The sequence below is a fragment of the Phyllobates terribilis genome, unplaced genomic scaffold, assembly GCF_046119375.1.
Source record: "Phyllobates terribilis strain yellow unplaced genomic scaffold, ASM4611937v1 Scaffold_3__8_contigs__length_932513732, whole genome shotgun sequence".
In the NCBI taxonomy this organism is placed as follows: Eukaryota; Metazoa; Chordata; class Amphibia; order Anura; family Dendrobatidae; genus Phyllobates; species Phyllobates terribilis.
In genome coordinates, this window is record NW_027362763.1 from 376,143,841 (window position 1) to 376,160,744 (window position 16,904).

The 16,904-nt window shown below is 43.9% G+C and overlaps 1 protein-coding gene across 1 annotated transcript in view; it reads left to right on the plus strand.

The window, feature by feature from the left end:
• LRRC1 (leucine rich repeat containing 1) overlaps positions 1-16,904 on the plus strand; it is a 196,218-nt gene that overhangs the window by 154,701 nt on the left and 24,613 nt on the right. The window contains exon 9 of the mRNA XM_073675417.1: positions 1,638-1,756. Coding sequence (XP_073531518.1) covers positions 1,638-1,756 — 119 coding nt within the window. The remainder of the gene's footprint in view (positions 1-1,637; positions 1,757-16,904) is intronic.

Below are 16,904 nucleotides of genomic sequence, written 5' to 3' on the forward strand. Positions count from 1 at the left end.
CAATAGCTGTGAGAAGGGGCTTGTTAAGAAGTATATAAAGGGATCAATAAATATATGGTGGAAGCTGACAGGTTCCCTTTAATAACTTGTGCTTAATGTATCTGTTGCTAGTCACAAGTTACCGTATTTTTCGGACTGGAAGACGCACCGGACCATAAGACGCACCTAGGTTTTAGAGGAGGAAAATCGAAAAAAAGTAAGCAAAAAATGTGGTCACGATGCACTGTTAAGGGGGAGCGGGTCTGCTGCTGACACTGGAATAGGGGTAATGTCCCCCAATTCTGATAATAGCCCCCATCCTGGTAGATATGCCCCCCCTCCTATTATACGTGGCTCCCATCCCCATCCTGATATGCATGGCACCCCTCATCCCTTATCCTGGCATGCGTGGCACCCCTCATCCCTTATCCTGGCATGCGTGGCACCCCTCATCCCTTATCCTGGCATGCGTGGCACCCCTCATCCCTTATCCTGGCATGCGTGGCACCCCTTATCCAGGCATGCGTGGCACCCCTCATCCCTTATCCTGGCATGCGTGGCACCCCTCATCCCTTATCCTGGCATGCGTGGCACCCTTGCATGCCCTTTAATAGCGGGCACACGCGATAGCCCGGCAGCAGCAGGAGCCGCGCTGCTGATACACTGTGTGCTGATATTAAGGAGCATGAATATTCAGTGCTCCCCACGCTTATGGGTGTGGGGAGCAGTGAATATTCATCTTCTTTAGCAGCGGGGACAGTGTAGGCTGCAGACGGCGGCTGCTGCCTCCTGTGCCCCGCTCCTCTGCCGCAACTACTCCCCCAGCACAGTATGTATGTATATATGTGTGTATATCTATCCATACATACATACATACATACATACCCCTGCAACATTCGGACTATAAGACCCCCCCCCCCCCATTTTCCTCCAAAAAAGTGAGTCTTATAGTCCAAAAAATACGGTAATTATGCCTAGAATATATGAAATATTAATACTTCTGAAACAATGCGCCATATTTTGATGAACATAAAAGTAAGACGTATGTAAGTGTTGGGTGGAAATAAAGTTACTCAAGTTTTTTTCACCTTTGAGTGCCTTTGTAATTGAAAGCAGATTGGTCAATGTCCAGTTCCTGAGATGCCAATGATTGGTTCCCTGAGAAGGGCGCTGCTCAGCAGACGGGGCGCAGCAGTTCTGCCTTACCGCGCATAGAGAGCTGGATATGATTTAAATAGAAAACTCAGGCTTGCTAGACTATGCTTCCTATTGAATCCGTATCCCTCTGTGTAGGGGCTCCGCCTTGAGCTATGCGTGCCTGTTGCCTGAGCTGTGCACGTCTCGGGGGAGTCTTTCAGCTCTTGGTGGGCATCTCCAGTCCCACAATCTACCAATCTGCTTGCAGTTATAAGGGCTCTGAAATATGAAAAAAAAAAAATGTAAATGTCAAATTACTCCTTAAGACTGTAATTTAATTACCACTTTGGAAGAATACCATCTTCGTGTTACAATGTAAATCCTGTCTAGTTTAGCTGTATGTATTGCCCTTGTCTAAAAACAATGAGAATTGTAATAGCTGGCCTTTGTATATCTGTCTATCAGTGTGTTTGACACAATGCGTCATTCTTGTTTGTTGAGAGCACTTTTCCTATCCTCAGGGAGGCTTAAGAAGCTGTCAATTCTTAAAGTGGACCAGAATCGGCTGATGCAGCTTACTGAATGCATTGGAGAATGTGAGGGCCTTACTGAGCTAGTCCTTACCGAAAACCAACTCTTGGTGAGTGTCCTGAATACACGGCCCAGCAATTGTCGGCTCTGGAGCTTCTGGCCTCATGGCCTGTTCGGTAGCACGAGGAGAACACGTGAATGTCTCGTCTGTGCTAAACAGGCCGCGTTTGTTGTGATTACAATGTAATTTGCTCTGACAGGAATCTAGTGCTCGCTGACAGCTATGTTCCACTTGCACAGTGTCCTTTGAGGGCATCCATGGATTATAGGTCACCACTTGTGCCGCCTGTGCTTCCTGTCATTGTTCCTGACTGTTATTTAATCCTTATTGAGCAGCGTCCATCGAGATCACGTTTTACTTATAAACTAGGTAGCTCTATTGTCATTTAATTTTCCATCATCTCCCCGAATGTGTTCACAATTGGCCTGGACTTCGTAGGTAATCCTTGGGGAAAGCGGCACCCATTCTGCATACATTTTATGACTTGAGCAATAGTTTAACTATCTCCAGTTACATTCATAGAAGTAGAATGGAATTCCTTCTTTCCCAGTAGCACGCCTTCGTGAACACTTCTGAGATAGAAATACTCTCTAATCCGCTGCCTTCTGATTGCCTCATATAACACTTCTGCGACAGCTGCCATTGCCCACTTGTAAGCGGCCGGCTGACATGTATGTACTAATTGACGGTCTCTTCTGGTGCCATTATCCCTTATTTTTCTGTAGGGAGAGGTGACGGAGTCTCCACAATAGGTCACCTAATCCATAGTGATGTATTGTCAGAACACGGTTTTTCTTTCTCTAGCATTAATATAACAATTTATCCAGTGTCAGCGCCATAATAGAGAAGCCAGCATAGATCAGAATGATGTTCTCCTTATTTCCACCTTCTATTTTTTTCTGCTGTGAAAGTGTTTCCAATAGGAATGAAATAAAAATGTATTTATTTTTTATTTGATTAAAAATAAGAAAATCTGGTGGTTTTCCTGAAAAATCTGCTGGATCAACAAAGTCTTGGTCCTTGTCTAATAAGCATTTGGGGGCTTAATTCTTTTACTTCTGCGAATACATGAGGACAATCTGCCACTGCTTCTTAGTTTGCTCCTCATCTATGGTAACAAAGCTATGCAGGAAGCGCACATGGCCAACGTACGTGTAGCAAGAACGTTTTATGGGAAGGTGATTATAGTAAGGAGACCACCGGGGACAAAAAAACAGGGACCGTTCTGAGACGTGCTGCAGAATAGTGGGGCAGCTCCTACTATTGCGGAAACTAGAAGACCGATTAATGAGGTGACATGGTCCATCAATTAAAGGGGTTGGTGACATTTTTTTTTATGCATGTATTTTGTATAAAAATAATTTTTGCAGTTGGGTTTCATTTGCCTTCTATAGCCTCTGTTGCTAGCTACAGAATGAGTTAGCACCTCATCCATCAGTGAGTTTGTTCCGAGGGTCTGACGGCAAAGTTTGTAAGGGTTCATGCAGACTTTTGTACAAGCCAGCATGGACCACTAATGCATGGACTGACCGCGCCGCTCCTGACCTGAGCGTGACCGCTTCATGTATTTCTATGAGGCTGTCATGCTCTGATCTAGAGTTGCGGCCAGTCCATGCATTACAGTCCGATCTCGGACGTCTGAATCAGCCCACACTCTTATCAATCTTTTTATAAACACAAACCACATCAAAGTTGTGCAGAGAAGCAAAGAACGTGTAAAAGTTATATGGTACGCAGTATTTAATGAATCTCGACTGCAAAAAAAAATGTTGGGGCCCCAAATACATGCATTTAAGCATTAAAAAATGAGAACAAGTTTTACTTTCTGCTCCTCTAGTATTTTTACTCCATTCTGAAAAGTGCAACAAGCAACGTACCCCGACAGATTGGCGCGGTGATAACCACTATTGGCTGTCCATAAGCTTTCCAAGGAGCCGGTATGACTGGGGCACAGCTGGGTAGACTTTGGCAGTCTAAGGAGCTGTCATACCTGGTTGTTTTGAGTACAGCGCTGTGATAGTGTACAGTGATATGTTACATGCCTTTCCTATATAAAGAGGACAGTCATAGTCACTGACACTCAGAATGACTCTCCGCTGCAGGGGAAATAATGTGTTTTCTTCAACTGCTATTGTGCGAGAAGTTGGCGTCTTTGGTGCATAAATCTCCTTTGTTTGTCTTTTCTTATCCTTTGCATGTAAATATAATTAGAAGTGTGCTGTCACATACATTTGTTCCACGATGCTGCCCCGGCCGCAGACTCTTACAGCTGTCCTCGCTGCGCTTTTGCTTGGGACTTGAGAGTAATTTGTCCTGACAGAAATCTGTTCGTTCTTTGGGCAGAGCGTTGTAATAGGTCATTGGAAATTTTCTCTGATCTCGTAAATAAGTGTACATCCTGACCACAGCGGTCACGTGTGGCTGATCTTCATGTTTTAAGTATTGAAATTGTCTATTTTGGCTGCTTGGATTGTGCAAATTGTCTCTTCAGAGGAAGAGGACTAATAATAATAAGAATAATGTTTTTATTTATATAGCGCCAACAAATTCCGCAGCACTTTACAATTAAGCGGGGACATGTACAGACAATAGATTCAATACAATTTAAGGACAGTTTAAACAGTTACATTAGAAGTGAGGTCCCTGCTCGCAAGCTTACATTCTACAAGGAAATGGGGGGACACAATATGTGAAAAGTGCTTGTTATTTCAGGTCTGGCAATTATAATAAATAGGGATTTTCATATAAAGCTGTATGATCCGGTCATCAGCCTGTATGTTTAAGTGCAATACTCGAGTACCGAGTGCAGTTATCTTGTGCATGGAGGGTGTGGAGACAGATGAAGAGTGAGGAACAGATTCTGAATGATATTTAGAAGGAGGGAACAGGGGAAAGTTAATTTACTGAGTAGTTAAGGTGGTAGGCTTGTTTAAAAGAGATGGGTTTTTAAAGCACGCTTGAAGATATGGGGGCTAGGCATCAGTCGGATTGCCTGGGGTAGTGCATTCCAGAGAACTGGCGCAGCACGAGAGAAGTCTTGGAGATGGAGGTGCGAGGTTTGGATTATGGGGGATGTTAGTCTTAGGTCATTTGTAGAACGGAGGGCATGTGTAGGGATGAAAGAGGAGATATAAGGCGGTGCAGAACTGTGGAGATCTTTGTGGGTGAGAGTGATGAGTTTATATTGGACCCTGAGGCGGACCGGCAACCAGTGTAAAGACTGGCACAAGATGGAGGCATCGGTGAAGCGGCTGGACAGAAATACGACCCTGGCTGACGCATTCAGGATGGATTGAAGAGGAGAAAGTTTGGTAAGAGGGAGACCCATCAGAAGAGAGTTACAGTAGTCCAGACGAGAGTGAATAAGAGCAACAGTAAGAGTTTTAGCAGTTTCAAAGGTGAGAAAAGGTCGGATTCTGGAGATGTTTTTAAGATGCAGGTGACAGGAGTGAGTGAGTGATCGGATATGGGGGGTAAAGGAAAGGTTAGTGTCGAATATGACCCCCATGCAGCAGGCGTGCAGCTTGGGAGTTATGGTTGAACCCTCCAAGGTAATTTTGATGTTGGGTTAGTGGAGGGGAGAAACACAAGAAGTTCAGTTTTAGAGAGATTCAGTTTAAGATATAGGGAGGACATGATGATAGAGACAGCAGACAGACAATCCTTGGTATTTTTTATTAGGGTAGGGATGATGTCAGGTGAAGAGGTGTATAGTTGGGTGTCCTCCGCATAGAGATGATACTGGAACCCAAATCGGCTGATTGTTTGTCCAATAGGGGCAGTGTATAGAGAGAAGAGGAGGGGGCCTAGGACTGAGCCCTGCGGAACTCCGATAGTAAGGGGACGAGGAGAGGAAGAGGAGCCGGCAAAAGATACAGTGAAGGAGCGGTCAGAGAGGTAGGAGGAGAACCAGGAGAGAACGGTTTCCTTGAGGTCTATAGAGTGGAGCATAGTGAGGAGATGCTGGTGATCCACAGTGTCCAATGCGGTGGAGAGATCCAGGAGAATCAGCAGGGAGTAGTGACCTTTGGATTTGACTGTTAGTAGATCATTAGAGACTTTAGTGAGGGCAGTTTCAGTGGAGTGTAAGGAAGGAAATCAGATTGTAGAGGGTCAAGGAGAGAGTTATCTGAGAGTTAGATGATTAGATGGGAGTGGACCAAGCGTTCCAGGAGTTTAGAGATGAAAGGAAGGTTAGAGACAGGTCTGTAGTTAGCAGTGCAGTTCTGGTCCAGCGATGGCTTTTTAAGTAAAGGGGTTATGATGGCATGTTTAAATGAGGAGGGAAAGATACCAGAAGAAAGAGAGAGGTTAAATATTTTAGTCAGGTGAGTGGTGACCACCGGTGAGAGAGACTGCAGGAGATGTGACGTAATGGGGTCACTGTTGCAGGTTGTAGGTAGAGAAGAAATGAGTAGCTGGGTAACTTCTTCTGTAACAGGCTCAAAGATGGCTAGTGAGCTTGAAGTGCGGCAGGGATGGGGATCCAGGCACTGAGGAGATTGGGCTGAGATGTCCTGATGGATGTGGTTGATTTTTTCTAGGAAATAAGTGGCCAGATCCTCCCTGCTGAGGTTCGTGGTGGGGGTCAGTGCTTTAGGGCTCAGGAGGGAGTTTAAGGTTTCAAAAAGTTGTTTTGGATTGTTGGACAGTGAAGTGATGAGAGTGGTAGGATTGTTTGGCCAGATAAAGGGCAGAGTTATAGGTTTTGAGCATGAATTTATAGTGGATGAAGTCCTCTGCTAAAAGAGATTTTCTCCACTGCCGCTCAGCACACCTAGAGCAATGCTGAAGAAAGCGTGTTAGCATTGTGTGCCAGGGCTGCCGTTGTCTGTGTCGGGTCTTTCTGCGTGTAGATGGTGCGGCTTCATCTAGGGCGCTCTTCAGTGTATTATTGTAGTGTGACAATGCTAAGTCTGGACAGGAGAGGGAGGAGATGGGGGCTAAAGATGTGTGGAGATTGCCCATAAGCTGTTGGGTATTAATGGTACGTGTGTTCCTATAAGTGTTGTAAGTGGGGATGTCCCCGGTGAGGAGACTGTTCTTGACAGAGAAGGAAAGAAGGTTGTGGTCAGGGAGAGGGGAGTTAGTAAAGTCATGCAACGAGCAGAGACGGGAGAAAACCAGGTCCTGAGTATTCCCATCTTCATGCGTAGGAGAATTAGTAAATTCTGAGAGGCCGAATGAGGAGGTTAGAGAAAGTAGATGAGAGGCAGATTGGGAGAGGGGATCATTGATGGGGATATTAAAGTCTCCCATAATGATGGTGGGGATGTCACAGGATAGAAAGTGAGGAAGCCAGGTGGTAAAGTGATCCAGGAACTGGCGGGAGGAGCCTGGAGGGCGATACTCAACTGCCACTCGCAGGGAGAAAGGTTTGAAGAGTCTGACGGTGAGCACTTCAAAGGAAGGAAACATGAGTGAGGGAACTGGGGGGATGACCTGGAAAGCACATTGTGGTGAAAGGAGCAAACCAACACCTCCACCCTGTCTATTCTCAGGTCTGGCAGTATGTGAAAATTTCGGCCCACCAAATGAGAGAGCAGCAGCCGCGGTGGTGTCTGAATGCTGGATCCAGGTTTCTGTAATAGCCAGAAGGTTAAGGGAATTAGAGAGGAAAAAATCGTGAATGTAAGTTAGTTTATTACATACAGACCGTGCGTTCCAGAGAGCGCAATGGAAAGCAATAGAGGTCATGCACTGAATGTTAATAAGATTAGCAGGGTTTCTATATGCAGCTGGAGGAGAGTGGTCTATGCTAGTGGAGGGAGGCCCAGGGTTGGGGGAGATGTCGCCAGCGACTAGGAGAAGGAGAAAAAAGAGAGGGCAGGTGGTGCAATGATTTGTATGAACGTTTTGAGTGCTGTATGGCGGTGGTGGATGGTTTGGAGTCGGTGAGAGGTCAGTAGAGCCTCAGAGTTATACATGGGAGAGGGGAGAAGGGAGGGATGGATATGGAGTGAGTGCACAGAATGTGTTAAAGGGCGGACGAGATGAGAGAAAGCAGAAGTTAAAATAAGTAAGAAGCAGATTGCTATGACCAATGCAAAATGCAATACAGCTGACCAAGAAGCAGTATGTTTGTATGAATATCTTATACACCTTACCTGTCTCCTGCCCAACTGCCATTGTATAACTGCTTATTAAACGCACTTTAAGCTATTGCACTTAGTCTGTTGCACGCGTGCTATCCTGAGCCAGAGCTGAATATATATTAATTGAAATGGCTGCTGCTAACATGCAGCACCAATTGGCCAAACTGAGTAATTAGCTAATTAGCACAAGGCCAGAGCAGGCAATGCTATGCAGGGTAAACAAACCAATATACAACAGAGGGCCATAAAACAGTGAAAAAGAAAGCTTTGAACACTTCAAAACAGAGCCCAAAAAAAAAAAAAAACCTCTAGAACTCTAGTGCCACCTACAGGAAGTAGCAATCCTAAAAGTCAATATAGACTCTCTAACGAGATTGCTCCTTCCTATAGGTGGCACTAGAGTTCTAGTCCTCTTCCTCTCTGAAGAGAGAATTTGCATGCATAGCAGCTTAAAAGTCTCCTCACTTTGGCATGTCAGGCTTGACATGTCACTCTCTGCAAGGAGAAACGTTACCCCTTGGATCTTGGCTGCTTGGATTGAAGTACAGTGGAAGTAAATGACTATTTTCTGGCTTTCTGTGCCCTCTCCTTATCGGGGCTATGTTTAAAACGCTAGGATACAGTTATGGAAAATCAGAACCAATATAAAATCCCTCGATTTTGTTAACGGGAATCTAAGCCTTTTGTATTTACATCCAGAAGGAGGAAAGGAAAAAATACAATCCAATTATTTCTAACAATGTGGCCCCCTTGCCTCAGAATAAATACAGAACAATAATGAAAGGAGCATCTTATGCTCCTAATTGTTTTGGGAGTAATTCCCTCAACCTTCTGGCTCTCACTGAAACCTGGATCCAGCAGTCAGACACCACCGCTGCGGCAGCTCTCTCCTATGGTGGCCTACATTTCTCTCATACCCCGCGACCTGATAACAGATCAGGGGGAGGTGTTGGTCTGCTTCTTTCAACAAAATGTACTTTTCAGGTTATCCCCCCTGTACCCTCCCTTATCTTCCCGTCTTTTGAGGCCCACACAGTCAGACTCTACCGGCCCTTCGCCCTGCGAGTGGCGGTTGTCTATCGCCCTCCAGGTCCCCCCGTCAATTCCTGGATCACTTTGCTGCCTGGCTTCCAAATTTTCTATCCTGCGACATCCCCACGATAATCATGGGAGATTTTAACATACCAATTGGCGATTCTCTTTCCCCATCTGCCAAGCATCTTTTATCACTAACCTCCTCCTTCGGCCTTTCACAGCTTGCTAATTCTCCTACACATGAGGACGGGAACACATTGGACCTGATCTTCTCCCGGCTTTGCTCAGTACATGACTTTACTAACTCTCCCCTTCCACTCTCTGACCATAATCTTCTTTCATTCTCTGTCGAGAACTGCGACTCTACTCAATACACTCCCACCGTCCACAATTATAGAAATTTACGTGCCATTAACACCCAGAAATTTATAAAAAGGTTGCAATCATCATTGGCCCCAATCTCCTCCCTCTCATGTCCTGACTCTGCATTGAAGCATTATAACAAAATAATGCTATGCGCCCTGGATGAAGCCGCACCTCCTACACAAAGAAAAATTCAGCATAGACGGCGACAACCCTGGCACACGCCTCAAACACGTCTTCTCCAGCGGTGCTCCAGGTGCGCTGAACGGCTGTGGAGAAAATCAAATCTGCCTGAAGATTTCCTCCTTTATAAATGTATGCTGAAAACATATAACTCTGCCCTTCACCTCTCCAAACAAACCTACTTTAACAACCTCATCATCTCGCTTTCCAATAATCCTAAACGACTCTTTGATATGTTTCATTCTCTCCTCAATCAAACAACACAGGCCCCGACCACCGACCTCAGCGCTGACGATCTGGCCAATTATTTAAAAGAAAAAATTGACCATATCCGACAGGAAATTTTCTCCCAATCCCCAAATATTATGCATGCTTTCCCCCCTCCACATTGTATCCTGCTCACTTTCTGACTTTGAACCAGTCACGGAAGATGAAGTGATCAGGCTCCTTGCATCTTCTCGCCCTACCACCTGCAAAAGTGACCCTATTCCCTCACATCTCCTTCAGTCCCTTGCTCCAGCTGTCACCACTCGCCTAACAAAAATTTTCAACCTTTCCCTCTCATCTGGTATCTTTCCCTCTTCTTTTAAACACGCCTGCATACAACCATTACTTAAAAAAACATCCCTTTACCAGAACTGCACGGCCAACTACAGACCTGTTTCCAATCTTCCCTTTATCTCTAAACTCCTGGAACGCCTGGTCCATTCCCGTCTAATCCGCTATCTCTCAGACAACTCTCTTCTTGACCCTTTACAATCTGGTTTCCGCTCTTTACATTCTACTGAAACTGCCCTCACTTAAGTCTCTAATGATCTACTAACAGATAAATCTAATGGTCACTACTCCCTGCTGATTCTCCTGGATCTTTCCGCAGCATTCGACACTGTGGATCACCAGCTCCTCCTCACTATGCTCCGCACTATTGGCCTCAAGGACACTGTTCTCTCCTGGTTCTCCTCCTATCTCTCGGACCGCTCCTTCTGTGTCTTTTGCCGGCTCCTCCTCCTCCCTACTTCCCCCTTACTGTCGGGGTTCCTCAAGGATCAGTCCTAGGCCCCCTTCTTTTCTCCTTATACACCGCTCCTATTGGACAAACAATCAGCAGATTTGGTTTTCAGTACCATCTCTATGCTGATGACACCCAATTATACACCTCTGCTCCGGACATCACCCCTGCATTACTACAAAAGACCAGCGATTTGTCTTTCTGCTGTGTCTAACATTATGTCCTCCCTCTACCTAAAATTGAATCTGTCAAAAACTGAACTACTCGTCTTTCCTCCCTCCACTAACCTACCTGTGCCCGATATTGCCATTTCTGTTTGTGGCTCAACCATTACTCCCCAGCAACAAGCCCGCTGTCTTGGGGTCATTTTTGATTCAGATCTTTCTTTCACTCCTCACATCAAATCACTCGCTCGTTCATGTCATCTACACCTCAAAAACATCTCAAGAATCAGGACTTTTCTCACCTTTGACTCGGCAAAAACTCTTACTGTAGCTCTTATTCATTCTCGTCTTGACTATTGCAATGCTGTACTAATCGGTCTCCCTCTTACTAAACTCTCCCCTCTCCAATCCGTCCTTAACGCAGCAGCCAGGATCATATTCCTTGCCAACCGCTACACCGATGCCTCTTCCCTGTGCCAGTCATTGCATTGGTTGCCCATCCAATAATAGAGTTCAATTTAAACTTATCACGCTTACCCACAAAGCGCTCCATGCTTCAGTACCCCCCTACATCTCCTCTCTTGTCTCAGTCTACCACCCTACACGTGCCCTCCGTTCTGCAAATGACTTAAAACTAAAATCCTCCATAATCCGAACTTCCCACTCCCGTCTCCAAGATTTCTCGCGTGCTGCGCCAATTCTTTGGAATGCACTACCCAGGACAGTTCGATTAATTCCCAATACCCACAGTTTCAAGCGAACCCTAAAAACACATTTCTTTAGACTGGCGTATCGCCTAAACACACTCTGTCCGTCCCAGTTTTCCCCCATATTAAAATCTTCAACTTCAGGTTCAACCAACCATGCACTTAATAGCCTCTGTCAGGACTGTACACATACTGGCTGGCGACCAGTCCATGTATTAGTATTTATCCTATTTAGTATATCAAGGCTGCATTATATAATATATGTACATTTTACTTTTTGTGTCTCCCCCATTTCCTCATAGACTTTAAGCTTGCGAGCAGGGCCCTCACTCCTTTCGATATGAGATATGCTTATTCTGTATTGTCTGTATAAGTCCCCCCTAAAATTTGTAAAGTGCTGCGGAATATGTTGGCGCTATAAAAATAAAAACTATTAACTATTATTATTATGATCATGAATCAACAAATTAAATGAGCTGAAGGGTGCAAGTAGGACTTTGTCCTTGCTCAGGTCTCGTGTTTTCACATCATTTCATTGTGTGGCACTACTATAGCTTTTTGGCCCACGACGGTGGGTATGCTGCCTACGTTCCTCTCAGACCTTTACTTTAGCAGCTTACATTGAAGCACCTGCAAAGTCATGTCACCTGCATTTTGACCCGAGCGAGCCACTTTGTAGGTTAATGACCAGGCCTCATTTTTTACATCTGACCAGTGTCACTTTATGAGGTATTAACTCTGGAACGCTTCAACGGATCCCACTGACTGAGACTGTTTTCTCGTGACATATTGTACTTCATGATTGTGGAAATATTTCTTCGATATGACTTGCGTTTATTTGGGAATAAAATTGAAATTTGGCGAAAAAATGTTGCAATTTTTAATTATTTTATTTTAAATTATAATTTTTTATAATTCTTATGCCCTTAAATCGGAGAGATGTTTTGTTTTTTTTATTAGGAAGTTAACAAGGGATAACTTAACCAGCAATTTCTAATTTTTCCAACAAAATTTACAAAACCATTTTTTTTAGGGACCACATCACATTTGAGTATTTTCTGTCATATAGACCCCTCAAAGTCACTTCAAATGTGACACCATTCTTAAAACTGCACCCCTCAAGGTGCTCAAAACCACATTCAGCTTTCCGTAGCTTGGTGACCCGGGGGGTTACCATGGCAACAATGTCGTTGCGGGGGCCCCGATCTGAGCTCCAATCCCTCTGCCTCCTGAATGCTGCGATCGCGCTTGATTGCAGCATTTAGGGAGTTAACAGCCAGGGGAGGTGCTGGCACCGCTCCTGGGAGTTAGTGCAGGAGCCCGCCCACTGGCAGCGCTGAGCTCCAGCACTGATCGGGCAGGAGATGCTAATTTGTCAGCATCTCCTGCGATCATGCTGTGATCGGTCAGTCAGATTGACTGACCGATCCCAGCGATCTGGGTTTGGGGACTATTGGCATGGGTCCCCGCACCTGCTTCCATGCTGCTCAGCTGTCACTGAGAGCAGCCGTTACTGAACTGTCACTAAACAAGCAGTGACAGTTCAAAGTCATGATGGGCATAGCACGGCAAGGAGCAGGAACTGAGACCCGATCATGATGTGCTATGTCCATTATTGAGGGTTAGACATCCCCAGAATCAGTCATTGAAATCCATCAGTTAAAATGCTTATTGTTGCTCTGATCCTTTCACTTCTGGATTACTGTAACTCTCTTCTAATTTATTTTCTCCCCTTCAGTCTATCCTGAATGCCACAGCCAGGCTGGTTTATCTGGCCTGCTTCTTTACTAATGCCTCCATCATGTGCCAGTCACTGTACATGGCGGCTCAGTGGTTCGTACTGGGTTCAAATCCCACCAACATCTCCAAGGAGTTTTTTATGTTCTCCCAATGCTTGGGTGGGTTTCCTCCGGGTTCTCCGGTTTCTTCCCGCACTCCAAAGACATGTTGATCGGGACTGTGAGCCCGAATGGGGACAGTGATGACAGTGCTGTGGAATATGGTATTGAAAAATAAGTAGGCATAATAACATAAACTCATCACTGTTACCCGCAGAGCTGTCCACAGGGCTGCACCTCTCAATAGATTGTCCTTCATTCTCTTTTGGACTTAAAAAACATCTAAGAATGAGCGCAATGAACAGCAAAAGCCACATTAAGGCTTAAAAAAAATCTAAGAATGAGCGCAATGAACAGCAAAAGCCACATTAAGGCTATGTGCCCACGATGCAGAAATGCTCCTGATTTTTCCTGAGCGTTTCTGCATCTCGCGGATTGAAAAAACGCATACAGATTTTACATGCGTTTTTCCTGCCAGGGACAAGCGTATGTCCCGCGTTTTTCACATTTTAGCATTACTTGGAAAAGTGCTTGACAACTTGGTCACACAATATAAATCCATGCAACCGGCATTGTGTGACCAAATTATAGTTAAAAAGAATGGTAAAAAATAAACATTATACTCACCACCTGATGGCCCCCGGTCTCCTTGTCCGGTGCCTATGGTGTGTTGGGCGGCTCGTGGTGGTCTAAAAGGACCTTCCATGACCTCATTTAGTCATGTGACAGGTCACGCGACCGCCAACGTCAGCGGTTGCATGACCTGTCACATGACTAAATGATGTCATGGAAGGTCCTTTTAGACCACCGCGAGCCACCCAACACACCATATGCACCGGACAAGGAGACCGGGGGCCATCAGAAGGTGAGTATAATGTTTATTTTTAAAATCTTCTTTTTTTTTTTTTTTTTTTTTTTTACAGGTACCATGGTACCCGGGTCTGGAGGAGAGTCTCCTCTTCTCCAGACCCGGGTACTATCCGCACATTGAATCGCTTAATATCCGCATGTGCACATGTAGTTGTGCGGATATTGAACGATTCAATGCAAGTCAATGGCTTACGCAAAATAATAGGTAATGCTGCGGATTTTTCCGCAATGATAATCCGCAGCGGAAATTTTTGCAGCATGTGCACAGCACATGTGGATTATCATTGGGGAACATTGGTAGAAGGTCTGCAAAAGTTTTTTAAGCGTTTCTGTGGCGGAATTGCCGCTGCGGTAACGCTTAAACGCATAGCGGGCACACAGCCTAAAACATGCTTGCCGTTTTTTTTTTTTTTTTTTAACATTGAAAAAGTAGATGTGACGGAGACCTCGGAAACCAATTCTTTCCTTCATGGTTTTGGTCAGCCTTTCACTCTACCCCTCTCGATGGTCGTTCTCTCTGCCTTATACCATAAAAGGGTTTTCAGTACATAAGGCTTCCAGCAGTGAATCTTTAGATGGATGTCATTGTGTAGCCATCGCTTCATGAGCAATCATAATACATTGTTATTTTCTGCTGTCTGTACATGAGAGCAATAAATAGATATTTTTCGCTTAATATGTTTCAAAGGCAAAATCTTGTCATAAGGGAACAATGCATGTGTCTAAACTAAGGAAGAAAGCTATTCCTGGGGGGAAACATGCAAATTGCTCTAGTCAGAGATGTATGAAAACATTCCACTGTTCTGTTTTTTGTTTTTGTTTTTTCCTCTAAATTTATTTATTTTTTTTCCAAGTCCTGTACTAAAGGCTGACTGTCACATATAGGTGGTCGTTTTCAATTCATTGCTTGGTTTGTCTGCTAGTTGTCTAAAACTTTATTATTCCTAAGGTTTTTTTCATTTTGAGCGAGCTTTTTAAATGTTTAATTTTGTGTTTTTTATACCCCACTTTCTGTGGACAAAAATATTTTCTAGAAAGGTTTTGCTTGGCACCATTTTTTTCCCCCTTTTTTCTGACCATCGTAGTACAGTTAAGAACTGCTATTGACTGCATGGTGTGAACACAGCAAATGGTGTATTACAGCAGGCTCCGATACGGTCATCAGGAGCATTGTTCTTGAGACCTTTTGGTAAAGAGACACTGAACAGTTGAGTTTATCTTGCCTACATTTGTTGTGCAGTATTCTTTCATTGGACACTTGATAAGTCCATAAATTAATTTGCCACATAGTTTCATAGTTTTAAGGTTTGAAGGAATCTATAACCTACCATGTTCATCAAGAGGAAGGCAAAAACCTGAGGCAGCAGATCTCCCCATATAAGGGGAAAAATTCTTTCCCAACTTCACATACAGCAACCGGACTAGTTCCCTGCATCAACGTCCCATCACAGCATCTAGTATGTGTAATATTTCTGACTTCTGAAATGCAATTCCAGATTTAAAAATTGTAAAAAATATATATACATATATATGTATGTGTGTGTGTGTGTATATATATATATATATATATATATATATATATATATATATATATATATATATATATATATATATATATATATATATATATATATATGTGTGTGTATATATTTTTTACAATTTTTAAATCACAGATGGATACAACCATATAATGCGTTCTTCCTTCAGAGACATCTAAGTCTCGGAAAGTTCAAGTCTCGGAAAATCTGTGATTTATTCAAAATTGCAGAAACTTATTTTATACATTGGTTGAGCCATATTATAAAATCTCTCTAAATATGTCGGTATTTTAAACTCAAACCTCTGTCACAGAACTTTCATTTTTTTTTTTTAGTAAATGAACAAACTTTAGTTGGTGTCTTTTATGTCCAATCTGTCAAAGCTTAAAATAAGTTTCCCTATTCCTACCAGCTTTAAAAATGTTTAAAAAGTCATCATCCAAGTTATTTGCCCCAATGCGTCAAAGATTTTGCACCCAAAAAGTGGCATAAAAGCTTTGAAACCTGACAAAATTTTTGCACAAATTTGAATTTCTCCAAAATTTTGTGACTCTTGGCATTTTCAATGACCATTTCTTTCAGCTCTGCCGAAATAGGCAGGGCAGGGCGTGGTACCACCGCTCGTCTAATTCATGACCAGCTCTGGAATTGCTTATGCCAACCATCTCACTCCACTTCATGACTGGCTGGCACCAGAAATAAATCAGAAGCATCTGACTCCATCGCGTCCCCTCAAGACGTGCAAGACAATCGCCGTTGTTTTTGAATCATGGCCAATGTGTGTGTGTGTTACAATCTGAATTTAATTTCAAGTGTATGAACTAAGTACATGCCCATGGCACCATTTAGACTCCGGTGTTGCAGACTCGTTTCCCCAGACAACACAGCTGCAGGAAAACTGCTCCAGTTATTTCCTTGAATACAAATATCAAAAGACTGACAGTCCCTTCCAGTGGAACTCCACCCATCAGCCTCTGGCGGTTTGGATTACAGCAGAATCCTACCTACCATATAGATGTAGGCCATCGGCCCAGGAGATGAATCACATTAGGATAGGTTCCCAGCAAAAGATCACCTTGTCGTTGGCTGCTGGATGTGCATGAATTTGCCAAATTATGCTCTAAGTATCTTCATTTTTTCCTATTTTCAAGAGCAGTAATGCAGTTCAATTTCATAAATTTCATGCTTACATGCTTTAGCGTAAAAAATACAGAGCGCAACTTTGTTAGTCATTTCCTTGATGCGGTTTCGGGCTTGTGCCTGTGACTGCTTTGTCGGTGGCGCCTTTCACTCAGTACTGCTAAGTATAGAGATCAAGCCGCTTCCCTGTGGAAATTTCCTTTAGAATGAGCCTGTCACTACTTTTAACCGCTTCAGGGTTTCCAAATGCACTA